Genomic DNA, 27,112 nt, shown 5'->3' on the forward strand with positions numbered 1-27,112 from the left:
CTTTCCTAATGTATCAATCAGATGACTCACATAGCCCACCAGTGACAGACAGTCCAGGAGTTGCTTAGGGAAAACTGTCCCTCATGGAAGCCAGGAATGTCAAAAGACATTTCTCTATACTATTTACCATATAGGAGTTAGGTTCATTTTAGTAAATAAATACAAATCCCATAGTATACAGAAATGAACCAATCAGTGTGGCTTGGGCACCACTGAAAATCGCTGTTTTCCAACATTTTAGAAACCTAAATACTTTAGAAAGTATTTGAAATTTGTTGTCAAAGATGTAGCATACTATAGATAAAACAAAAAGGATCTGTGTTTAGTGACAATTGTGTATGTGATCACTGCAATTTTATTTTTAGTATTTGTAGACAAAGAAAACTATATGAATATATAACTGCTCCTTAAAATTAAACAAGAAAACATTTGCCCACTTTTATCTTTAGGTTAGGTATTTAGTAATCAGGTCCTTGAGCAGATTCCAACTCTGATAATCAAAATGAAGACCTATGAATCCTATTATATACATATTTTTCTACGTTTAATCCTGGCCATCACATATGTTTAATTTCATATCTGTTCCAGAATTTTCATTTCAAAATATGCATTCATCTTATCAATAAGAGCAATACTTACTGATATTTTCCTTCCGCATGCCCTGCTCACGCTCCTCCTTAGGGAAGGAGGATGGGGATGATCCTCCACTATCGCTGCTGGTAGGTTTTGCCAGATCCTTCAAGCTCTTGCTCAGCTGCCACTTCTTCCACAGCGTGCTCCCTGAGGGTATGGTCTCTTTGCTGTCTAAACTCATGGGACTCTTTGTGTCTGACTCTCTTATGACACTTGAAGATGTTTCTACTACAACATGACACAGGCATTACTGAAAAGAACTTGTGTTCTATGAAATCACGTGCAAAAATAGCAAGACGTATGGAGTACATACTGAATGAGTCCAAATATGTAAAGTTCAAGAACAGGAAAAATTAATTCATGATGATAGAGATCAACTAACGGTTACTTTGAAGAAGGAAATGGCTGGGAAGAGGAATGAGGAAGACTACTGGGATGTATTAAGTATATATCTTGATCTGAATGGTGGCTACTGAGTATACACATATGCGAAAATACATCAAGCTATACAATTAACATTTGTGCCTTTACTACATTTTGTATGATAAGGTCAGCCTTCTCTGAGCTCTGTCCTCCACCAGGCTTTGTCCTTGGCTTGTAATGAATCCCAGTTTTAGCAAAGAATCCTGCTAAACTAATTTACTGAGAATTGTTCCATCTTTGATATTCAGTTAAGCTCCTCTTCCCCAACCCTGATATTTAATCAAATTTCTTTTGTCTGACCCTTGATACCTAACCAAATTCCTGTAAGTAATTTTCTATCCAGTCCTTGTCTATCGGCTATAAATCCCCACTTGTCTGTTGTTTTCAGAGTTGAGTTCAATCTCTCTCCTACTGCAATAGTCTTGAATAAAATCTTCCTTTCCATTTTTAACAAGTGTTCAGGGCAATACATTTTCTTTTACATATAATTTAATACAACATTTAAAAAATTAATAATAAAATCTAGATCCCAAAGAACAAGAGCTGCATTCTTTCACCTTTGTATTCCTAAGATTACATTAGACTCTTCCAATTAGAGGAGTACTTTAGGAGTTAAAAAGATTTCAAATCCCAACTTTGTCACTTTTTAGATGTGTGATTTCAAAAGAGTAAGGTGACTCTCTGAGCTTTGGTCTCTGAGTCTGTAAAATGGGAATAGTAATGTTTACTTCATAGCTGCTGTAGGTTAAAGTGAGACAATAAATATAAAGGACTGAGCAATGCCCATCCCAGAATAACAGGATGAGGGTGATATTTGTGGTTTATACACTTAATATGAAAAGTTAAGGGACATTACTTTTATAACATTTATTGAGTTACACTCTTGAAGATGTCAAAGTGGAAAAGCATGATTTGGGATGTGAATGCCTTCAGCCTCCCTGGGCAGCTCAATGTGGTGATAGATGGAGCAGCCAAGTGTTTGTGAGAAGACACTGGGGTGATGGGGGGCTCTGTCTGCACTTTGGCTCTGTCTCTGGGTAGTTTGTGAATTTAGCAAGTTATTCTGGGCCTGTGCCTTTATTGTTCAGTTGGAAATAATATATATCAGTGGATTGGTGTGCATATCAGGTGAAATAATTAGTATTTCACAGTTCCAGGCCCAAAGGCAAATCGCTCAATGACAGTAGTTAGCTTTGTCATTGTGACACTTAGTGTTACTACTGATGGCTATTGTGATTAGAAAGGTGCCAGATTTATAGCTATAAACCTGCCTTCAAGTTCATGTACTGCTGCCTTCTAACTAGGCTGCATCCTTATTTCTGGTTTCATCTTTTCTTAAATGGGGAAAGTCATATCTACTTGGGAAAAAAGTGAACCCCTGCTTGGTAAAAAGAAAACACTCCAGAATACATTCTCTTACAGGATTATCTGTGACTTTTTACAATCCTATAAGAAAATAGATTCTGAAAGTTTTCTTTTTACCGAGCTTGACTTGCTGACTTGCTTTTGAGAAGTGCAAATAACAGTTCCGTGCTTGGGGCATCTGGGGCAGGGTCCACTGACCTTCTCCGGCTTTGGTTTGGCTCTCAGACATGGGCACACTCTCAGCATCAGGCATTTTCTTAATGAACCGGCTGAGATAGTGGAGACGAGCCTGGGCAGCCTGAGAGACAGAAGTTATCAACACACAGCACAGAGAACACTGGCTTGGTGGCACTCAAAAGGCACAGGAAAATGTGAATGAACCAGGCCAACTCTTATTAACTATCAAAGAAACTCAAATTCTGAACCACCCATGACTTTGCCAGTTAGTTTTGAGAACTAATGAAGAAGTAGTCCTAAAACTAATACTCTGAACATGCTACTTTCCATCTGGCTGCTCCTGAACCTTTGTCATCTGCATCAGTAACCCTCAGCTGGGGGCATGAAACCCATATAAATGATAATGTTTCACTGTGGCAATGATTCTGATATAAAATAGAGAGAGGCGGAACCATGACGTCTGTGTATTCCACAGGGCAGCACATGCTTTTTCTCTATCTAAGGCTGTTCAAAGTACATGAAAGCACACATCAAACATTTTTATGCTTTCTTGGTTGGGAGTGTTAAGGATGGACAGCGTTAGTCCCAGGTGATGTGCGAGACCAAGGTGACCTACAGTTTGGACCGGTAAGTGGCACTGTTGTGTGCTTTGCTTTTGCCAATCATCTGGGTTTCCAGAGAATAATATTTCACAATGTGTCTGAATGTGGTCTTAATATTTGGTTAGTTGGTGTCTGACAACATTCCAGATATTTCCTAAGGGAAAGACTATGTAATTTTTACCAACATGGCTCTTCCTTCAGACTATCCCCAGAAATGAAAAAAGGACAATTTTCCAAACTCAGATGACCTTGATTGACCTTCCAGGCTCAGTCATCTCCCAGGCTTGCTTCATGGCTCGGATTTCGTCTGCTCGTTCTGTGTCTTTTTTCACTTCAAAAAGGTCTGCTTCGTTGTGTTCAGTGACCAACCTCAAAATCCAGTAGGGTTTATTTGGGTCTTCTGGTTGTGGGTGAGCAGTGGACATCTGACAAAATAAAGTAAAAATCTTTGGGTCCCATGTTCTCCTCCTTTCAAAAGGGTCTAGATTTGACCCTAGGAGCCATAATTTCACTAGTAAGTATTTTACTCAAGAGAAATGAGAACATATATTCACAAAAATACTTGGAAAAGAACATTTATTATAGCCCCATTGATAATAGCCAGAAAGGGGAGAAAATATAAGTATCTATAAACTGATGAATGGATAAACAAATTGTAACATGTCCACACATCGAATACTACTTGACATTAAAAATAATTACTAATGCACACCACAGTGTGGTTGAATTTCAGAGACAGACGTTAAATTGAAATAAAGAAGTTGAGCACAAAAGACTCCTTCATGTATGATTCACTTGTATGACATTCCAGAACAGGCAACACTTGCTCGAGGGTGAGATGTGAGGATGACAGAATCCACTACAAAGAGGTTTAAGGGAATTTCTAAACTTATGGAAATGGTCTGTAATCTATACCTTGACAGAGATGTGGGTTACAGGGTGAATGCACTTGTCAAAACTTACTGAATTGTACATTTAAGATGGTTGCATTTCACTCTATGCAAATTTCACCTCAAAACTATAAATAAAAATAATTCTGAATTACACTTAGGCTCACTCATACCATCTCTTCACATAAATGAGGACAGGAATATAGTTGATCATTACCAAGTTTGGATATATTTGATATATACTCATTATGAGAGTTCATATTTTGATGTCTTCTAGAATCACTTTCACGGACTTTGGACTGGGAGCAGATCCACCTAGGACTTGAAAATGTCTAGCTAAGTGAGGCTCTTTGGTAGCAAACTGCTAGGGTAGAGAGCTTGAGTCTGATGTGGTTACTAGCTCTTTACGTAAGATTGAGACAATGTCAATTATCCATGTTACATAGTACAGATGGGAAAGCAGAGATGGGGGACATTGAATAAAATTTTCACATGCAGTTTGGTTTTAATGTTACCAAAAGAATTTCCTAGCTTTCTATAATATTCTCTTATTATTCTGATGAAATCTTAAATCTCACAATTGGAAATTCTTTTATTTCTTTCTTTTAAAATATAGTACATAAGCTTTTGTCTTCTTTTATATTGCCTGATAAATGAGTTTATCAGAAAATTCTCTGGGATCAAGGTTTTTTTTTAATTGAAGATAGTCAGTTACAATGTGTCAGTTTCTGGTGTACAGCACAATGTCCCAGTCATGCATATACATACATATATTCATTTTCATACTCTTTTTCATTAAAGGTTATTATAAGATATAGAATACAGTTCCCTGTGCTATACAGAAGAGATGGTTTTTTAAATATATATTTATATATAGTCTAGCTAGCATTTGCAAATCTCAAAGGATAAATTTGGAATCAAGTTTTGATTAGGGAAGGGAACACGATGAAGGACTCAGGGAGGGCCACATGTCTTACAAGAAATTATGGATTGAATTAAACTTATTGGTTTTAAATTTGAGTAGTTTTTGTTGTTAATGATAGGACTATTCCGTCCACAAATTCAAATAGTAGATTTTATAAAATAAATGGTAAACTGGAGATACATCTGGAAAAGTTACCACACAGCATTATCTTGATGTTTCAAGGGAAAAAAAGTGGTTGATTGGAACTTCATCTATGTTTTTGAACCAAACAATGCTGAAATAAACATACTGTGAATAGAAAACTGTATCTGGTTCTTTCATATTCCAAATGTAATTGTAATCTGATAAAGATCATTCCATTTTTCTGTATTTGTTTAGAAGGTATTACACTAAAAGGCAGTATTTGGATTGTAGAATGTAGCCAGTGAGAACATATGTAAATTTAAAAAGAAATTAGCTTTTCTATATGAAATAAAATCAATGATCAAATAAATTCAACATGATTATGGTGACTAAAGCAAAAATACAAAGTACAATATGATAGTTTTCAGGTTTCTGTTTGGCATATATGTTAATAAATTTTCAAACATGAAGTAATGTAATACTGATTGCTACTAAAAGCCAACTAGCACAATAAGACTCCTAAAGCTTAGTTCACTATTAATGTCATAAAACCCAATTCCCATATGAATTCTGTAACCAAACATACCCTTTGCGTTTCACAAGATGGTCCAAACATTGTCTGTTTCAGGATTCCCTAGAATTCATGAGTATTTCAAAGTTATCTCATACTGAATCCCACAATTCCTTATTAAATTCTGCATATCTTCTGAACAGGCTTTCTTCTCAATTTTAAAAAGAACAGAAGGCCTTCATTCATGTCAGTTTTTAGTTTTATCCAATCATTAGTTTTTTGCAGAATTTTTTGTTGTTGTTGACAATAGTTTTGCAAGTTTTTTTCGTTTTTTTCTTCATTTCTTTCTTTGTACTTCAACCCTTTTAACTGCGGCTTATCCAGCTTCTCATTTCAACTTTCATCTAGAGGTATGTTTTCACACATTACAGGATTGAATCTAAAATAGGTGTCAGGAAGTAACCAATCATCAATTATCACCTGGGTTCTTCTGTATCTGTAGCACTGTTGGTAACATTAGACAGTTTGGTTCTCAAGTTCATGTTTATCATGGTGTTTCTCACATCACTCTCATAATGTCTAACGCCCAAGGATACTAGGCAATCTAATGGGATGTCTGGTCAAAGACATCTACACTCATGCATTGCTAGTGCTGAGGGGTTATTCAGAAGCAAACCTCAGTCTTAATGAATATCATTTCCCATATGTTACTCCAGGCTACTTTGTATACTTTGCACAGTAGCCTGGAGAAGCAGATGTGGCTCTAATGGCCTGACCCAGTTTCTATTCAACCAGTAATAGTTAATTCCAGGAAATTGACCATAATTTCTGAACACAAATCTGTTGGCATCATCCCTCTATCTACCATGGTACTTACTGCAGCTACCTTAAGACTTGTGGGATTTCTTGCTGTTTCTATAATTAGTGTGCAGCTCATTCTATCCCTAAGAATATTTCCCCAAGTCTGACCATCCTAAAATGCATGGCTCCAACTCATTTTGATGAGTTCCAACAATGACATTTTGTGAAAACAGATATCATCCTAATTTTTAATAAAATTTCTCACATCAATCCAAGGGCGCAGGAAAAAAATCCCAACGTGAAAGCTAATATGGCACCTGGGGTTACACCGCAAATACAGTCAAAGAGCTGAGGAACTGGCTTCTGAGCGAGTTCAACTAATTTCCACCACATCTGAAGAGCAACCATTGTCCTTGTTCTTCCATCATCAATTGTGCGAATAGGATTCCTCTTCCTTTTGCTGGATTCATGCAGCCTAATTAAGGCCAACATTTCTCTTGCTGTAGCCTGAAGAATGCCAGCCTTAATTTGTCTCAGTCATAAAAATATGCAATGTCTTTTCTTGGCAGCCACTCCTTTTCCCTCAGGAAATTTCTGGAGATGAAAAGTCATTTCTTCAATCCTATTAATGCAGAGCTTTGGGTCAGTTATTCTTAATGCTTGAACTAATGCCCGGGTTCTGTCATCAATACTCACCTTGGCAATCCTTCCTTGTTGAAGAGATAAATGTTTTCTTCCTTCCTTTCATTTTTGTCTTTGCTAATAACCTGCTCAGCTTTAACTGCCTCTTCCTGTTCTTTTTGACTGAATCATATTTTACTTTGGGAACAAGTCCACCAACAGAATTGCCTACTAAAGCTCGTACACCTTCAGTGGGATGAGAAAGAAAGTTAGCAGTATGATGTTTAAAAGAAACTAGAAGGACCTTAGGTGACCCACTGGGGACTTGCAGGCTTGTCCACAGAATAAAAAGAAGATTCCGAGCCTCGCTTCTTGGTCAGGACACCAGTATCTGGAGAACTGCATTTTCCCTTCTTCAATATTTCTATTTTCAATTTCTGATTTATCCTGGAAATGTTTATTTTCCCTCTTCTGAGACAGTTTTTTTCCCCTCACATTTGAAATATGAATGAATATAATTTGATAAAAAGTAGAATGACTCTCCAAATTTTGTGGTTAAACCATTTGTGTTATGAAAAGGTCTTGTTTACTATTTCTTCATTTTGTCTTGATCTTTACCATGACTTCTCTTCTCTGCTGATGTAACACTATATTTTTTCAGAGATTTGATGGTTCGTTTAATGTTTTTCTGGTTTAACCAGCCACTATCTGATACTTTTCTTAATATTTGAGGAGTTGGCTTAAATGGAGCTAAACATGAAATCATTTCATTCTAATTGGCAAAAATAGTCTTTGAAACAAAGTTCAAGGATGACATATGAATGTCTACTTTTCTAAGTCCCTTAAGAGCAGAAGTTTGAAATTCCTATACGTAAACCATGATTACTTGGAAAGCAACAGTGCTGCTTCAAGTATGTGCTTCACTTTTGGTCTGTTTACATTTTACTTTGCTTATAGGAAACCCTCTCTGTAGATGGATGTGGCTTATCCTCCAATAACGTTTGGGTGAGCACTGGAAATGCAACTGCTTGCTTCTCCACTTTCCCCAAAGACCCTTTGCATTACAGGATGCAGACTGAAACTGCTTCTGTAGCAGTGGCAACTTGCCTCTCCCTGGCATTGACTTTGGACTGGAACTGGCCTGCATCAGCTGAGTTTTCAACACAAACAGAAGAGCAGCAGTCTGGGCACCACACCCTTAGTTCTCTTCTGCCACCAGTGGAAGTTGAATTAAGCTTATTTACTTCTCAATGTTTCCAAGGGTATACTCCAACAACAGGAAATTAAATCTTGGAAATGCTAGAGGACAGGTTTTTCCATACTGTAGTAAGGCGAAATCGAGACATCATCTCCTAATAAGTTAATTTTTCTTTAGTATCTATTTTGCTAGTGCTACCAGCATCTTGCTTAGTTAATCAAGTTGGGAGCTAGCCTTTGAATTCCTTCTTGCTCCTTATCATGCATTTTAGATCAATAACTACATACCACATTTGTTTCCTAGATAGTTCTTTATTTGTCCTCTTCTTCCCTTCTTTGATTTGTATCTGATACAGCTTGTATTCTTTTGCCTGGATTATGACAGTGCTTTCTTGAACGGTTTTTCCATCTCTAGTCATTTCCCCTTTAATTCCATACCCTTATAAGTTATCAGGTTATCTGAAATATAAATCTGATCATATCTATACACTTTTTAAAGCCCCCACCTCTCACCTCTCAGCCCTGTATAGCCTAAGTTGTGAACACAAATGATGGTGGGGAAGGGTATGGTTCAGTGGCAGAGTGTGTGCTTAGCATGCACGAGGTCCTGGGTTCAATCCTCAGTACCTCCATTAAAAATAACTCTTACCCCTAATCATTGAGATTACCTAACTGGACCTGAAAAAAATCTGGAATCAGGACCTTTGCCTTGAAGATAGAGTCCCAGCCGCCTTTTTTTCCCCCCCAGCCTTCTAAACAGGCTTAAAGGCTCCCCTCTATTTGACCCTTATTTACCTTTCCTGACTCATATCTCATACTTTAGTGATTCAAAGAACCAGATTGTGTTGGATTTTGCCTCAGCATTTCTTTATTCATTGACTTAGTACAAGACTCCTCTAGGCAGAGGCTAAAAGTGGTACTTTCTAATATATCTAACATTACAACTCTCTGTTTATCTTCAGTCTCCTCCATTACTAAGAATTCTTTGAAGGTAGGGACTGCATAATATTAATATTGGAACCCCAAGTCCCCAGAACATTGTCTTAAGTATTAAAAGCTCAATTAATGCTTTTTGATACTAAACTAGGGAAGACTCCTTACAGAAGTTGTCCAAGGAGTGTTCTTAAGGTATCCAGATAATTGCTGGAAACAGGGAGATGGAATTTTTCACTTTTTCCAGAAACGAGATGGCCAAAAAGGGACCCAATGAACCTAAATTTAAGTGACTCCAATAAGAAAAAGCACCGTACCCACCTGAGGCTCAAATCGAGGTGCTTGTTTTTCTTTGGCTGTCTTTTCTTTCTCCGAAGACTTTTCTTTGCCTTTCCTTGTTATTCTGGAAGTTCCTGAAGATTTCTGTCCCTCACTAATAGTGTGGGAATCTGGGCTTCCCAAGGTAATTAATTCCTCATGTTTCTCTCCATGAGCTAGAAAAACATAAAAAAAGGAAACCAGTGAGTCATGATACAACATTAAAATCACGTCATATAAGAAAAAGAGAAGAAAGTGAAAGAAAAATGTTAGTCTAATGCATTTGATTTTCTTTTTTTAAACAAGCAAACAAACAGACCTTTAATAAAGATCTGTGTGACTCTCTTTTATACAATTGAGAAATAATTCACATACCATAAGTATAAGTCAGTGGGTTTTGGTATATTCGTGAAGTTATGTAATGATCACTACTATTTAATTTGTTTCCGGTCTGGATGCATTCAGTTCATTTTCTTGCCTAATTACCTTGGCTGTTACCTCCAGTATGATATTGAATTGATTCATCTCTGCTTTACATTTGTTACTCTCTTCTTTCTGCCTACTTTAGGCTTAGTTTGTTTTTTCTTTTCTAGTTTTCTAGATTTTTAAGGTGGAAGGTTAAGTTATTGATTTGAGATCTTTGTTCATTTTAAATGTAAGCATTTATAGCTATAAATTTTCCTCTTAGCACTGCTTTCATTGCATCTCGTAAGTCTTGGTATGTTGTTAATTGTTTTCCATTCATCTCCATGTATTTCTTAATTTCTTTCATGGTGCACTTTATTTCTTCAGGTGGATATAAATTACTGCCTAGTGTCATTTTATTTCAGCATGAGTGACTTCCTTCAGTATCTCTCATAGGGCAGGTTTGTTGGTGACAAACTTTTTCAGCTTTTTTTTTTTTTTCTCTGGGAATGAGGCTTTGGAAGAGATTCAGTTCCATTTTCCTATACCAGGAATATAGGCTGTTAGTTTTCAAGGCTCCTACTGAGCTGAAGACCAGGGGATGAGACTGGGGCAAATAAAAATGCCATGAAACTCACTGTTCTTAAAGAGAGATGGCTGTTTTATTGAATAAAGCCTTTGTTAATTTCCAGAGTTCTGAAAAGTTGATTCTGGTCATCTCGTCAGTTTTTTCATTGTTTTTACAGAGGAGTTAATTTTTTGAATCTTTTTTCTGCTATTTCCATTGATGTCCTCCTGGATTTCTTTTCTTATTTGAAACTCCTGAGTTATCTGTGCATGCAGTTTGTCTGGGGCAGAGTTCTGAGAGAATGGAGAATTCACATAGGCCAGGTCTCTCACAGTTGCCTAGAGACATTGTCATAAGAGTATGAAATATCAAAAAGCTCTGTGGAGGAAGGTGAGATTCCATTCTAAGCTGCTCAGCTCCTGAGTGTGAGGAGCTGGCAAAGTAAAAAGTGATTTAACTTGTGAGCAGAAAAATGAAAATAATGAGACCACAGAAAACAAAGTAAGGTTACTTAAATGAGAGAAGAATGAGGCATAAGGGTGGAAATGATAAGCCACAGAAATTGAATCAAGAGAAGAAGGAAGAAGAAAGGAAGACAAAGATGTTTATAGGAAGCCACACAGTAAAATCACCTTTTATCAGAAACCCAGGATAGAATGTAAGGAGGCTACAAAAGACATGTTTCTCTTTGGTTCTTTGATATCCTTTGTAACCAAAAATTTTGAGGTTGAGGAAACACTAGTTGCACAGAAATGAGAGCCCATGTATTTCAATGCTGCCTTCCTCCAGAGCCTCCTCACGCTGCCTCTGCTCCATACAGGTGGTGCAGTACAGCTCTCTGTCTTAAGCCCAGTATGAGTTAACTGGGCGTAAACAGTCTCAGTGGCCACAGCTACCACCTCAGCTTCTTGCCCCAGTAAAATCCGGGTCCCAGAGATCGCAATGCCAGCAAAGTCAGGAGTTAGCTAGAATTTAGAGCTCTATTTGTGGCCAGTGCTATATAATAGAACCTCATAAAAACTCAGAGTAGAGGAACTCATAGTATGTATTCATTATCAGATTGTCTAACTTTAATATGTAAAGCTTTATCTGTATGTGTTGGGAGCGTATGCATCAGTAAGATGCAAGAATAAATATCCTACTAGCTCAAAAATTGTGAAAAATGTGACCCCCTCATTGCATATTCATGTATTTAGAAGAACTCTAGAGAAAATGACCTTTGGAATAAAGTAATATACCCCTTTCAGAGAGGAAGTGCTCAGGGAGCATTTGCTGGAAAGACCTTTAGCATAATGCCTTTAGGTTTCCTCTGACATTATCTTACATGTATCCAGAATACAGCAGACAGAAATCTTCAGTGGATAATAAAACTTACAAAAACTACAGATGTGTAATTTTTATTTTACGATTAAAATTCAGTGCTTAGGTTTATAACATAATTTCTAAACTAGAAAACTTGTTTAGAACAAAGTAGACATTTACCAAGTACAATCACACTTGATGAATATAAACAGGAAAAGCATACATATACATATATATATACACATATATACATATGAATATATAAGTATATATAGTAAATATAAATAGTATCTACAACGTGTGGTTTCTTCAAAGACTCTGAAAGGATAAATCATGAATGAATGTACTGTACCTAAGAAGCAGCAGCAATATAATATTTATTAGTTAAGGAAATAATGTTATAATCCTGCTAATAAAATTATCAATGGGACTTGAAATCAAATACTTTTGAGAATGATAAAGTTTATTTATTTATTTATTTTTTTGCAAATAGATTAGAACTTCAAATGTGCAGGCCAGTAACATAAACAAAATGAACTTCATTCCATTGTATATTCTTGCCTCCTTTGTCAAAGATTAGTTGACCAAAAGTTTGTGGGTTCATTTCTGGGCTCTCTGTTCTGTTCCATTGGTCTATATGTCTGTTTTTGTACCAATACCATGCTGCCTTGATGACTGTAGCTCTATAGTATTGTCTGAAGTCTGGGAGAGTTATTCCTCTAGCCTCTTTCTTTTTCTTCTGTAATGCTTTGGCAATTCTAGGTCTTTTGTGGTTCCATATAAATTTTATTATGATTTGTTCTAGTTCTGTGAAATATGTCCTGGGTAATTTGATAGGGATTGCATTAAATCTGTAGATTGCCCTGGGCAGTGTGACCATTTTAACAATATTGATTCTTCCAATCCAAGAGCTGTAATATCTTTCCATTTTTTAAAGTCTTCTTTAATTTCCTTCATTAATGGTTTATAGTTTTCTGTGTATAATTCTTTCACCTCCTTGGTTAGATTTATTCCCAGATATTTTATTACTTTGGGTGCTATTTTAAAGGGGATTGTTTCTTTACTTTCTCTTCAGCAAATGGTGTTGGGAAAACTGGACAGCAGCATGTAAATCAGTGAAGCTAGAACACTCCCTTACACCATATACAAAAATCAATTCAAAATGGATCAAAAACTTAAACATAAGACAAGATACAATAAACCTCCTAGAGGAAAACATAGGCAAAACATTATCTGACATACATCTCAAAAATGTTCTCCTAGGGCAGTCTACTCAAGCAATAGAAATAAAAGCAAGAATAAACAAATGGGACCTAATGAAACTCACAAGCTTCTGCACAGCAAAGGAAACCAGAAGTAAAACAAGAAGACAACCTATGGAATGGGAGAAAATTTTTGCAAATGAAACCGACAAAGGCTTGATCTCCAGAATATATAAGCAGCTTATACGACTCAATAAAAAAATAAACAACCCAATCCAAAAATGGGCAGAGGACCTAAACAAGCAATTCTCCAAGAAAGACATACAAATGATCAAAAGGCACATGAAAAAATGCTCAATATCACTAATTATCAGAGAAATGCAAATCAAAACTACAATGAGGTATCACCCCACACCAGTCAAAATGGCCGTCATTCAAAAATCCACAAATGACAAATGCTGGAGAGGCTGTGGAGAAAGGGGAACCCTCCTACACTGCTGGTGGGAATGCAGTTTGGTGCAGCCACTATGAAAAACAGTGTGGAGATTCCTCAAAAGACTAGGAATAGACTTACCGTACAACCCAGGAATCCCACTCCTGGGCTTGTATCCAGAAGGAACCCTACTTCAGGATGACACCTGCACCCCAATGTTCATAGCAGCACCATTTACAATAGCCAAAACATGGAAACAGCCTAAATGTCCATCAACAGGTGACTGGATAAAGAACAAGTGGTATATTTATACAATGGAATACTACTCAGCCATAAAAACCGACAACATAATGCCATTTGCAGCAACATGGATGGACTTGGAGAATGTCATTCTAAGTGAAGTAAGGCAGAAAGAGAAAAAAAAAATACCGTATGAGATCGCTCATTTGTGGAATCTAAAAAACAAAAACAAAAACAAATAAACAAACAAACAAAAACAAAGTGTAAATACAGGACAGAAATAGACTCATAGACAGAGAATACAGACCTGTGGTTGCCAGGGGGGCGGAGGGTGGAAAGGGACAGGCTGGGATTTCAAAATTGTAGAATAGATAAACAAGATTATACTGTATAGCACAGGGAAATATACACAAAATGTTATGATAACTCACAGAGAAAAAAATGTGACAATGAGTGTGTATATGTCCATGAATGACTGAAAAATTGTGCTGAACACTGGAATTTGACACAACATTGCAAAATGATTATAAATCAATAAAAAATGTTAAAAAAAAAGAACTTCAAAATAACAACACTGCAAACTATATATGAAGGCAAATGGAATCTTGAGCAAGTACTACCTGCTCAAGATTCTCCAATTTCTATTTCCTTAAGTGAAAGTAAGCAATTTTTAACTAAAACTTAGGTATTGAAATATACTAAGGGTGGCACTGTTGCCTCATGTTAACCAGATGCCAAACTTTCTAAAATTTTATAATAGAAATATCCTAGGTTGTACATGGCCATGTTTCAAGCCTTACATTTTGTCATATGTTATAAAGATATAATTTTTCGGAGAAAAATTAAATTATATATTTTATTTCTCATAAAAATTAAATGTTGAGTTTAAATCAAAAAATAGGGCAACATTTCTATTTAACTTACATAAAATTTTAAATTAGTCTGGTGTATTCATAAAAAACACATGATTTTTTTTTGATGTAAAGTATTTATAATTGAAAAGTAAGCTAAGGTGATAATTTGAGGACATTTATAACTTAATTTTTCTAAAATATATCACACTCCTAAGGTTAAAGTTTGTAAGTCGTAAATATAATTGACAAAAGTGGTCATACTGATAAGTTTTAATTTAAACAAATTGGCTACCTAAAAAAACACATTTATAAACATGAAATTAGAGAATGATTATTCTGAATTCAAAAGCCACTTAACTTTCAAAAAGATTGGCCAACATATTCTTTCAAATGGAAAATTTTCCTAGTGCACTTAAAATACAATTCAATCCTGAATTTCTTTGCTACTTTAAGCAAAAAATTATATTAAGTGATACAAGGTATCATTTATTTTTTAGCAGCTGCTCATTCACACATAAAATTGTCAAATGTAATGTCAAAAAAGAAGACATATAATTATTCCTAAAGACTTAATTTTCTATTTGAAATACACAATAATGATAAAACCATTTTTTCAAGTGTTAATAGGTTCTAGGAACTTTATATATATATTATTTTGAAACTTTACAACAACTTTGAAAGAGAGGCATTGTTATATAATACAGGAGTTATTCTAATTTTGCAGGTAATAACCCAGTTTCAGGTAGTTGAATATACAGTAGTTTAGTCACTAGGCTGTATTTCTTCATTTAATGTTAACTTCCTGTTAAAAACTTAATTCATATTATTAATTTTGTACCCAAACCAGGATCTACATTTTATATTATTCCAGATCTACATTTTAAATTACGCTACTGTGTTCAGGTATTGAAATTCCACCTGTGTTAGACAATTTGAACTTGAGAAACAAACAAGCTGTATATTACATCCTCAGGACCTATTTATCTTATAAGTGGAATTTTGTACCTGTTGAGGACATTTGCCCATTTTCTATACTCCCTGGCCACCTCTCTGGTGACCACCAATATGTTCTATGTTTCGGTGAGTTCTATTATTTCAGATTCCACATACAAATGAGATCATGCAGCATTTGTTTTTCTCTGTCTGACTTATTTTCATTTATCAAGTATTCATGTTGCTGCAAAAGGCAGATTTTCCTTCTTTTTATGGCTGAATAATATTCCATTGTGTATACATACCACAATTTCTTTATCCATGCATCCACCAATAGGTGCTTAGGTTGTTTCCATGGCTTGGCCATTGTAAATAATGCTGCAGTGAACATGAAGGTGCAGATGTCTCTTGAAGACATTGGTTTCATTTCCTTGGGATATACATTCAGAAGTGAAATTCTGAGATCATTTGGGAGTTCTAGTTTTAATTTTTTGAGAAATCTTCATACTGTTTTCCATAGTGTAGCCACATTTCCATTAACAGTATTTCTCCATATTCTCACCAATACCTGGTATCTCCTATCTTTTTGGTAACAACCATTCTAAGAAATGTGAGGTGATATCTCATTGTGGTTTTGAATTTCATTTCCTTAATTATTAGTCACGTTGAGCATTTTTTGTGTGTCTGTTTGTCATCTGTATGTCTTTCTTGGAAAAATGTCTATTCAGGTATTTTTTTAAAATGGATTGATTGTTTTTTTGATATTGAGTTGTGTGAATTCTTTATATATTTTGGATATTAACTTTTTATCAGATAAATGGTTTGCAAATACGTTCTCCCATTCCATAAGTTGTTTTTTGTTTTATTGACGGATTCCTTTGCTGTGCAGAAGCTTTTTAGTTTGACGCAATCTTACCTGTTTATTTTTGCTTTTGTTGCTTATGCTTTTGGTATCAAATCCAAAGAAAATCATTGCCAAGACTAATGTCAAGGGTTTTATCCCCTATGTTTTCTTCTAAAGGTTTTATGATTTCAAGTCTTTAATCCATTTTGAATTGATTTTTGTGTATAGCGTAAGATGGGGGTCAGGTTTCATTCCTTTGCATGTGGCTGTCCAGTTTTCCCAGCGCCATTTATTGAAGAGACTATCCTTACCCTGTTGTATATTCTTGGTTCCACTGTTGTAAATTAACTGTCCATATAGGAAAGTGTTTATCTCCAGTTTCTTGATTCTGTCCATTGGTCTATGTGTCTGTTTTTATGCCAAACCATATTATTTTGTTTACCATATGTTTGAAATTAGGATTTGCAATGTCTTCAGACTTTTGTTTTTCTTAAGATTGCTTTGGCTATTCAGAATATTTTGTAGTTCTATCTGAATTTTAGGATTTTATTTTTTCTGTGAGAAATGCCACTGAAATTTTGATAGGGACTGCAATGAACCTAGGGATGGCTGTGGGTAGTATCAAATTTTAAAAATACTGGATTGGAAGCCAGACCTTCAGGCAGCAGCTTTTAAAGTATGCAGAAAACCTCTTTCAGGGAAGAAAAAGGCCATGGGCGTTTCTGCCTGCTCTCTCTGCACTGAGCCCTGGAGGCCACAACATCCTTGTAAGCCTATTAAGAGCTGTCTCTTTGTTTGCTAATAGTCCTGTGGGTCTTGTGGACACAAGCCCTATTGTCTTTTAAAGCTAGGTGTTTTGGGTACCACTCACTCAGGTGGAAGTTTTAAGGGGGGGGGCACTAGATGTTTGGTCCAAATCCTTTGCTTTGGGAGTTGAGATTTCCTTTCCAATTGTATTTTGCCGTTCTGGGTGTGGGGTTTATGGCGAGCGTGTATCTCAATCTTTCAGACACGTCTTGGTATGAGTTTTTTCTCATTTGCCTGATGTGTAGGAGTTAATCAGCTAGGTTCTGGGTTTCTTTAAGAAGCAATTGCTCCTTCTGTATCTGTGTCTGTGGGGGAGGAGGTTAAGTTCAGGAGCATCCTGTATCATCATCTTAAACCAGAACTCTCAGCTTTCAACTTTTCTGAGTAAATATTCAAGAGCACAATTACTGGATTTTATAGTGTCGACCAAAAAATTAATCAGTCGATCTAAGAAAGAAATGGAAAATTTTATTCTAGCCAAATTAAGGATTATAACCCAGGAACAGCATCTCAGAAAGCTCCAAGAGCTCTTCCATCCATGAGAAGTCAGGGGACAGTTACATACAGTTTTTAAGACAGAGGGCTGTGCACTAAATGACATATTATTGACAGCATACACAGTCCAGATCTAAGTGTCATAGTGGCCCCTTACAAATCAAAAAGGAATGCTATCTTTTAAGGGTTTGTCTTGCTGATGCTAAGAGAATGTTGCTTTTTACAGTTGAGGACGTATTTCTGCTGATGGGGGACGTCTGGTAGGCACATAAGGCAGATAGATACACAACGCAATACACAGGAGAGGGGAGAGAGGAGGCCAAAAGGCAGAGAAAAGATTTTATGTTTAAGTTTGTCTGGTCTTGCCATAAAATGTGAATTTTATTTCACAATAGTAAGCGTATTTTTAGTTTCATAAGAAACCATAAAACTGTATTCCAAATTGGCTGTACCATTTTGTATTCCCACCACCAGTGTATGAGAATTCCTGTTATTCTGCATCCTCCCCAGCTTTTGGTGTAGTATTATGCTCTTTCGTACTGTATAGTTTTATTTTGAAAATGATGCATTTACGTTCACTTTTATGATTAGGCAATCTTGCTTAAAATTTGAAAAGAATATACATCAAAAATACCCAATCCTTTAGATTTAATTATTTTATTGAGTAAAGTGATATAAAGCTTAGGAGTAGAGGCTATTTGAATTTTTTTTTAATCTAAATCATCAAACTATCATTTTCTGCTCAGGAATATTGAGAGTAGTTAATATTTTGTAAACGTAAACCTGAATCCTCTTTCAGTAGGATATTCTCTATCCTTTAAATATTTTAAAAACTTACCTTTAGGGTTCCATTTTCTCAACAACTTGGACACATATAATTTTATAACTAGAAGAGTTTCCTGTACATTTCTTAGAGAGTCATCAAGTAATTTTACCCAACTGGACAACAATTTGTTTAAACTAGGCCTAAACAATCAGGTATTTTTCCCTTTTAGAAACAAAACACTAAAGATTTTGAGGCATGTAATCAATGAGCAGAACAGGAACTGCCAGTACATTAAAGTACAAGCTGCAAGCAACAATGTTTTAATAATTACATTACAAATTTACTGTTAAATATTTGTGTAAGATACAAAATGCATGAAAAACATTTAGGGTGACATACCTTTGCTATCATTTTTCTCTAAGTCTTTTAGTGCTTGAACAAACATCAACTGACTTTCAGTGAGAGGCCAACTGTTATATAACACCGAACACTGTATGACATACTTGTATACCTGTGAAATGAAGTGCAGCGTTTAAACACAAACAGCACAAATAAACACAGTATGTGCCTAACAATTTATTATTTTAGGCACATAATAAATGCATATTTTCTGGATCAGACAATAGTAATTTAATGAAATGCTGTCAGACAGTCTCCAAAATTCTGTAATACCACAGTCTACACAAGTTTATCCTCACATCCCCACCAATATCTACAGTCAAATATTCTAGTATTTACAGTTTTTTGCATTCATGTTTGTAAATGAAATTTGTTTATTTTACTTTTGTTACTTATCAAGTTTTAGAATCAGAGTTACATTAATCTCTTAAAAAGAACTGGAAGGTTTGTATTGTTTTTCTGTTTTTTGGAACAATCTACTCCTCAAAAGTCTGTTAGACTTTCACAGGACAGCCTGTAAAGCCATTTAGGCCTATGGCTTTTTGGAAAGGTAAGACTTTATCATTTCAGTTTTATTACTCTGATTTATTCCTATTATTCTTATTATTTCCTATTTTCTATTTTCTGGTGGAACAGCTATGCCATTCCTCCTCCTACTCCAGGAACTTTACATTTAAAACAATTTTTCTAAGTTTTAAATTGGCTAGCATAGAGTTGTATATCATAAGTAAAATTTTTCTTAAAACCTGGTGTTTGCATTTATACCTCCACTCTACTGTTTTGTTCTGTATTTGATTCATTTATATTTTCTTTCTGTTTCTTACTTGATAGGTCATACAAGAAGCATGTCAACTGTATTAATCTTAAAAAACGTTTAAGGTTTATTAATCTTCCTAAATTTTGTTCTCCATTTCACTGATTTCTACCCTCATTTGTATTAAAACCTTTTCTTCTTATTTTGAGTTACGCTTTTACTCTTTTTCCTATCTCTTTGTTTCAATAGCTTAGTTCATTTGTTTTAATCATTTATACTTTCTGATGAATTAATTTAAAAGTAAACATTCTATTGAACACTACTTTAGATGGCTAACAAATTTTGATTTGTAGTTTTTTTTATTTTTATTGAATCCTTTGTAGTTCATAATTACTTTTTGAATGATTTTTTAAACTAAAGTATTATTTAGTACATTTTACTTTGTTTCCACATTTATGGGATTGTAGGCTGTTAATCATTAATATTTATATTATTGTATTATGTTAAGATAAACTTTATACAATATAGTTTGGTTTTTATTGAGGCTTCCTATGTGTTCTATGAAAAAGTATATTTTTTTATTAGGGGAAGTGTTCTATATGGGTATCTGAAGGATTAAGGTTATGCTTAATATTTCAAATCCTAATGATCAAATGTATTTTTTTTTTCAACTTGATCTACTAGTTTCTGAAAGGTGGGTGTTCATATTCTTATTAATAGCCAGCTATTACTTGTTAACTAATTAATTTTCTCTGTAGTTCTAATAGTTTTTGCTTTTTATGTACCGAGTCTGGGCAGTGAGGTGTGATATGTTAGTCATGGTCATATTTACTTACTTCCTTTTATCTTTATATAATATCCCCCATGAATTCTATTACTGAGATATTAAAATATCATCACAGCTCTCTCCTGGTTGGAGTTTAAACTTTCTGTGCCATTTTCTTTAAAAATGTCACTTTTAGACTATTTAGAGTTGGATCTTATTCTTTAAACTTAACTTTAAAATATTATCCTTTTAATTGATTAATAATCCATTTGTGTTTATTCTAATTACTGTCATTAGGATATTTCTGGCATTCCACTTTTATTTCTTTTAACTAATTAATTAATTAATTAATTAATTTTCTTGGTTTCCAATGAATAGATCATGTTTTCTTTTGCTGCTTTAAATTATATATTAAATATATTTTAATATATATTTCTTCAATTTAAGGCACTTACAACTCAGTTTTTATTAATATGTGACCTTTTTCAAAGTTTCATAACGTCTTAACTCACATATAACGTAAGATGATCACATCTACATTATAAGGTTAGTGCAAATCTGCCACGTATTTTAAAATCTTGGCACAGAGAGAATTTTCAGTAATGTTTAATTCTTCAATTCTGGTTATATACTAGCGGCATTAGGTATAGAAAGTATTATATACATTGACAATTTTTAGGGAAGTAATTGTTGCAACGTATGTTACATTTTTAGGAGCAGTATTATTGAACAATTCTTTTAAACGTGAAATACCTGCTGTGATGTGCTCGTGTTTTCTTCTGTGGTGGGTACACAGGTCGTTTCCTCATCCACAATAGGCTGACCAGTGTCAATTGCACTTCCAAGTCTTTTATAGTATTTCTGACTTCCCTGGGCAGATTTCTTCTTAATGTAAAATTCTTGCTCCTTCTTAGGTGCAGCATGACTTAAAAGAATTTGCTTGCTAGCTGAATATGAAAAATATTACGTTTAAGTTGAAATATATGGAATGCATAGTTATTACCGACTGTGTTGTTTGGTTATAACCCTCTATAAAATACTCGAAGGAACAGGTCAATTTGTGTTTTTTGAATGAGCTGAAAACCAGCATCACTGGCTTCTGGGAAATGTTCTGGTCCTAAAAAAACTATAATAGTATATGACTTGCATAGAGTAATGCATATTCTGAGCAACCAATGATTGCTAAAAGAATATACAACAATTGGATAATTTCTCCTTCACTCTGTGACACTTGAATGACACAACTAACACCACAAACTTTGACTTCTTCTCTGTTTAATATTATATGTGAGTATAATTTTTAATGCTTAATTTCTACATTCATTATTTTGTAATTAACAGGTAATATAGGTACCATTGGAAGGGATACAAATAGATATGTGCTGGATGTTAATGAACTCATCAAACATGTATTAAGGGAACATAAGAGAATGACACAGGGAAATCCCAGTTCCAGCCACGACAGAATAATGACCACGATTCATTTTCACACCATAAAAAAATGACAAAATTGGGCAAAACACATGAAGCAACTGTTTCCAGCCATTGGCCAACAGCCAGCCCAGGACTGTGACCCTTGAGAGAAGGGCAACAATCAAGATGATTTCTCCACTTCCCCAGATTTCTGCCTGTGAGCACCTTCTCACCTGTGGCACAGGGAAATAGAGTCTGAACAGTGAACAGCTGTTCTGTCAGGTTCAGGAAGCAAAGACTAGAATTTGAGGCTCCTGAGATAATTAAAATTGGGAGGCAGGGTACCACAGAGGAGGCACCTGAGGAGCAAAGGAACTCAGAAACATGCATAGGGATCCACTTGAGTATGTAGCCGAATGCTAAATTTCGTTTGTACAAATACTTAACAATGCCTGGTAAACAATTACTGGAAGATTGTGAGTTTAATGGAGATTCTGAAGGTTGCACAGTGCTGAGAGACATTGGTGAAATGAACAAAATTTGATGAAAACACAGGGCATTCAGTTGAAATTCAAACAAGGCTATTCTTTAAGAGTAGAACTACCCTAACCCTAGAGTAATAGAAACTCTAGACCTGACTGAAGAAAGCTTAGAACCAAGTCTTGATAGGATTAAGCTAAACTGTAAATAAATTGTCTGCCAGAACAAAATTCCACATTCTTTTGATGAAGACAGCGTAATCTAGAGTCTTTGTAATGTAGCAGATTTAGTGGGAGTCGTACTATACAAACAACACTTGAGAAAAAAGTCAATATAAATAACCCAATAGCTGACATAGATACTGAGCTTAGCAAAAGGACTTTAAAATAGCTATTAAAAAAAGTGTTAAAGATCTGAGGGAAAAGGTTGACATAATGAAAGGACAAATGATGAATATTAACAGGAAACTGAACTATATAAAATGAAATTCTAGATCTGACTATAACTGAAATGAGACATTCCTGTATGGACTTAAACATTGTCAGATTTAGAAGAAAAGATTAGTAAACGTGAAAATAATCTAAATGGAAGCAAAGAATACAGAAAAAATTGAACAGAGGCTAACTGACCCATGGTATGATATTGTAGCGGGTGGAAGAGTGAACCCCCCCTAAAAAAAGAAATATATCCACTCAAAATTTCAGAATATAACCTTATTTGACACAAGGATGTTTGCAGCTAAAATCAGTAAGGATCCCAAGATGAGATCAACCTGGATTAGAGTGGGCCTTCAATCCAGTGGTAAGCATCCTTAAAAGAGAAAAGGAGAAGACACAGATACACAGAAAGAAAGCCATGTGAAGACACGGGCAGACATCGGCAGAGTTATGCTCCCACAAGGCAAGAAACGCTAGGAGCCGCCAATAGCTAGCAGAGACAAGGAAAGATTCTGTTGCAGGGGCTTCAAAGGAGATGTGGCCCTGATCAAACCTTGATTTTGGACTTCTGCCCTCCATAACTGTGAGACAATACATTTTTGTTGTTTCAAGCCCCCCAGTTTGTGGTAATTTGCTAACAGCAGCCCTAGGAAATGCATACAGATATCAAATAATATAATTCATGTGTATTCTTAGTCCTAAAAGGAGCTCCTATAAAAATAAAATAAAATACTTACGTATAAATTTAATAAACTATTTGTAAAATCTGTACATTGAAGGCATAAAACATTGTTAAGAGAAATTAAAAATATACTGCATTCATGGACCAGAAAACTGTTTTGGTAAGATGCCAATACACCCCAAGTTTAACACGATGCCAATTAAAGTCTAAAGCCATACACCAAGGTTTTATACCATGGAATAATACTCAGCATGTAAAAAAGGAATAGCAATAACATAGATGTATCTTATAAAACATTATGTTGAGCTAAAAATACTGGTGCCAAAAGACTATTTACAGTTTTCCAATTTCATGAAGTTCTAGAACAGACAAAACTAGTTAATTGTGATGGAAATGAGAACAACGGTTATGGGATGGGGAATTGAATGGAAATGGCCTGAGGGATGTTTTCTGGGTAATAGAAACGTTCTCTATCTTGTAAAGGGTGTGGTCACACTGGTACATGCACTTATCAAGACTCATCAGCTTATATCTGTGCTTTTTGCTATATGTAAATTATTCTTCAATAAAAAAAATGAATGACACAAAGTCCCTGTCCTAGTACATGCCTTCATTACTTCCTTCAGACATTTAGTCATTCATTCATAACCCACTCATTATCAAAGATACTTGGGAAAAAAAATGAAAAGAGAAAAACTTTTCTTTAATATATGATAATCTACACATCAATTTGAAAAAAAATACCAACTAATTCCAACAGAAAAATGAGAAAAGCACTCAAAATTTTTTTCAAAGAAGGAAATATAAAAGGAGAATATATAAAATATATAAAAAACATGTTTAAATCTCACTAATGATAAGTTAAATATAAATAAATCCTTGTAGCATTCAGATTGAAATCAAGAAATATGAAAAACCAAGAAATACGATAACTCACTGTCATTTAAGGGAGTATGGACAAAAGAAGATAAATTTACACAAACTCAGTGGAGGGCAATTTGACAATATATGCCAAAATTAAAACTGCATGTGCCCACAGACCCAATAGTTCTACTTCCAAGAATTTATCTAATATATGTATACATATGTTCAGAAAATTACAGATTTTTTTTTAAAAATTCAACACTGTTTATATAAACTAATGATTTGAATGACCACAAATCATTATCAGTAGGAGATTGGTTACATTAATTATGATACATCATCAGCAAAATTGAGCCTTAAACAACCATATGAAATAAAATATTTTACTATTCCTTATTCATAGTACTTCCTCAAACACTCAATTGCTTAGATTACAGATTTTGTGGAAAATTACAAATTTGATATTACCCCTACAGCATGAATACTGGTCACTAAGATATCGTAAGATGTTATTCCTGAAAATTATGTAAACTATAAAGACACCTTTAAAATTCCCAGAAGATACTATAAAACTGAAAGAGGCCCATATTTAAGATTTCTGTTACTGATTCACTTCAAAGCCTTCAATACCTTTGCAATGGAATTTATTTCTTCTTTAGTACCATATAATGTTTACATACTGTAGTCTGTCATAGTCCGTTCCACTACAAATACAGCACAAATGCACACACACACACACACACTTTTTCTGTATGTACTTTTGGTGAGGGTACTCCAGAAATATACATAGTAAAAAATTCATAAATGGATATGTTTTCAAGAGAAGCATCTGAAAAGTATTTAGAAAGAAAAAAGAATTTCAATGCCTGCTTATATAATTCACAAACAAAAATTAATAGCATCCTTTTAAAAATAATATCCTGTCTGAAATCTAAATAAAGAAAATATCTAACTCACAATAACTATCAATTTCTATGGAGAAAAGTTTCAATCTTTTCTGTGAAACATAGAAGAGGTCATGAATAAATGGAAAGAAATAGCCTTTACTTGCATACAAGTTCAGTATTATAAATGTGTTAGTTTCCCGTAAATTAATTAATCAATATATTCAAGATAATCAGAAAGAAAATGATTTTTTGGCATGGTTTGAGAGGAATTAAAAAACTGTATTAGAGTTCATCTATAAATACAAATATTAAAATAGAAATGTCTTGTAAAAGAAGAACAATCTTGGCTAATGGTTCTAATTTGGGGTCAATTTCTGAATTATGTTTCAATCAACTTTCTACTCCATTTGGCTGTCGTTTTCTTTGCCAGAAGTAAACTCATAACAGTGCTTTAAATGTTTGTGCATAATTCTCTTTTTAATGGTAATTTTTGAAGTGAAATAATGATAAGCTATATGATAAACTATAAACAGTGTTTGCCTCAATGAACATAAATCAAAAGATTTGGAGAGTAATGTTGGGGGTAAATAGTTACTTAAAGAAAAAACATGAGGTTATAAACAGTATAGGAGAGTTGCACATTAGTGCCTGCTGAAGTTTAAGGTATCCCTGCGTGAAGTAAAGTAAAAAGAAACCTGTACAGAATGGATTAGAAAAAAGAAAACTTTTAAGTCATCTTAAAGAGTAAGAGGGCATTTGGGCTAGGAAAACTTGACAGTACCCTAATGGTCTTAACATACCTGGAAAATATATAAAAATATGGTATTTTATTACATGAACTTATTTGAGTAAAAATATATAAAAGGTGCAGGCAGATTGGAATGAAAACCCACAAAGCAGTAATGTGAACTGAGTTCTGAAAATGACCCAAGGAAACTCATGGATGAAAGGAAAGTGATGGGAGAAAAGGAGACATGATCAAAAGAACTGCTTAATTTTCAGCTTTACCCAAGCTCAGTCTTCCTAATATAACATAGGATATTTCCCACTTCCCTGTATCTAAAGCATGATGCCTGTGCCCTAATTGTGTCAACACAACGTGGTTTCTTCTCAATTCTCTGCTCCTCCAAATTCTTATTCATATTGAAAAGGAATGTTTCCGGGTGCAATGACAACTCACACACTGTTTCCAGGATCAATAAGAGAGGAGAAAGAGATCCCTGACTTGGGTGCATCTATTTTATAAAGGGAAAAAAAAAGAAAGAAAGAAATGTATAAATATTAGACAGAAAATAGGTAAAGATACAGTTCTATTTAGTAGCTTGCTTGTCCGCTTGAGATAATCAGCTAAACACTATCGGGATTAATGAGAGTTCAGGAGGAGTCCTGGCCATCACATAGTTATGCAAAAGTCAGCTAGAAAATATAATCAATTTTAAAATAAAACATGATGGCAAGATTCAGAAAAAGTATATTATCAAAATAAATGTAAATGGATTGCATTATCTCATTTCAGAGACTAGAATCTTGAACTGAATAGGAAAAAATACCAATTTATAAGAGACAAGTTGAAAAACTAGATGCATGAACCCAAATGAACAAGCAAATGACAACAAATGAAAGAATCAGTGTTAATATCAGACCACCTATAAAGGTGAAAAAAGGTTGCTTTATATTCATTTAAAAAATGTAACAGATAAATATATATAAAGTAAATGTAGAACTTCATGCAACTAGCAACATAATATAGAAATATGTGAAGTGAAAAATATTAGAGATAAAGTTCTACACATTTTACAAAGAAAGTAGGAGATCTTAATGTATTTTTCACAGAAACTTACATACCAATAAGATAAAATGAAAATTGAAATTTTTAAGTATCACAGTTAGCATTTTATTTTTATTAGAGAGTATGTATATGTGTGTGTATGTATTCTGACATCAAGTTATTTACCTCCAAAATAAAGCATAAGTGTTTTTTATAAACCTCATTGTAACCCCAACCAAAACTAATTTGAATCAGGCCACAGGAAGAACATCTATCCAATCCTCAAAATAGAAG

General features: G+C 34.5%; 1 protein-coding gene and 1 pseudogene across 4 annotated transcripts in view; both read right to left on the minus strand.

Moving 5' to 3' along the window:
• Nucleotides 1-27,112, minus strand: part of ADGB (androglobin) — a 148,147-nt gene that overhangs the window by 12,801 nt on the left and 108,234 nt on the right. For 2 of the 4 annotated variants that reach the window (XM_074368213.1, XM_074368211.1), the window contains exons 28-33: nucleotides 21,041-21,234; nucleotides 18,768-18,879; nucleotides 9,523-9,695; nucleotides 3,449-3,625; nucleotides 2,620-2,719; nucleotides 640-861 (exon numbers count right to left, since the gene is read on the minus strand). In XM_074368213.1, the coding sequence (XP_074224314.1) occupies nucleotides 640-861; nucleotides 2,620-2,719; nucleotides 3,449-3,625; nucleotides 9,523-9,695; nucleotides 18,768-18,879; nucleotides 21,041-21,234 (978 nt within the window). Of the gene's footprint in view, nucleotides 1-639; nucleotides 862-2,619; nucleotides 2,720-3,448; nucleotides 3,626-9,522; nucleotides 9,696-18,767; nucleotides 18,880-21,040; nucleotides 21,235-27,112 lie in introns of those variants that run through there. The other 2 variants (XM_074368212.1, XM_074368214.1) reach the window with 2 other exon arrangements.
• Nucleotides 5,827-8,218, minus strand: LOC105077383 (calcium-independent phospholipase A2-gamma pseudogene; annotated as a pseudogene).

This window comes from Camelus bactrianus, chromosome 8, assembly GCF_048773025.1.
Source record: "Camelus bactrianus isolate YW-2024 breed Bactrian camel chromosome 8, ASM4877302v1, whole genome shotgun sequence".
Classification (NCBI taxonomy): Eukaryota; Metazoa; Chordata; class Mammalia; order Artiodactyla; family Camelidae; genus Camelus; species Camelus bactrianus.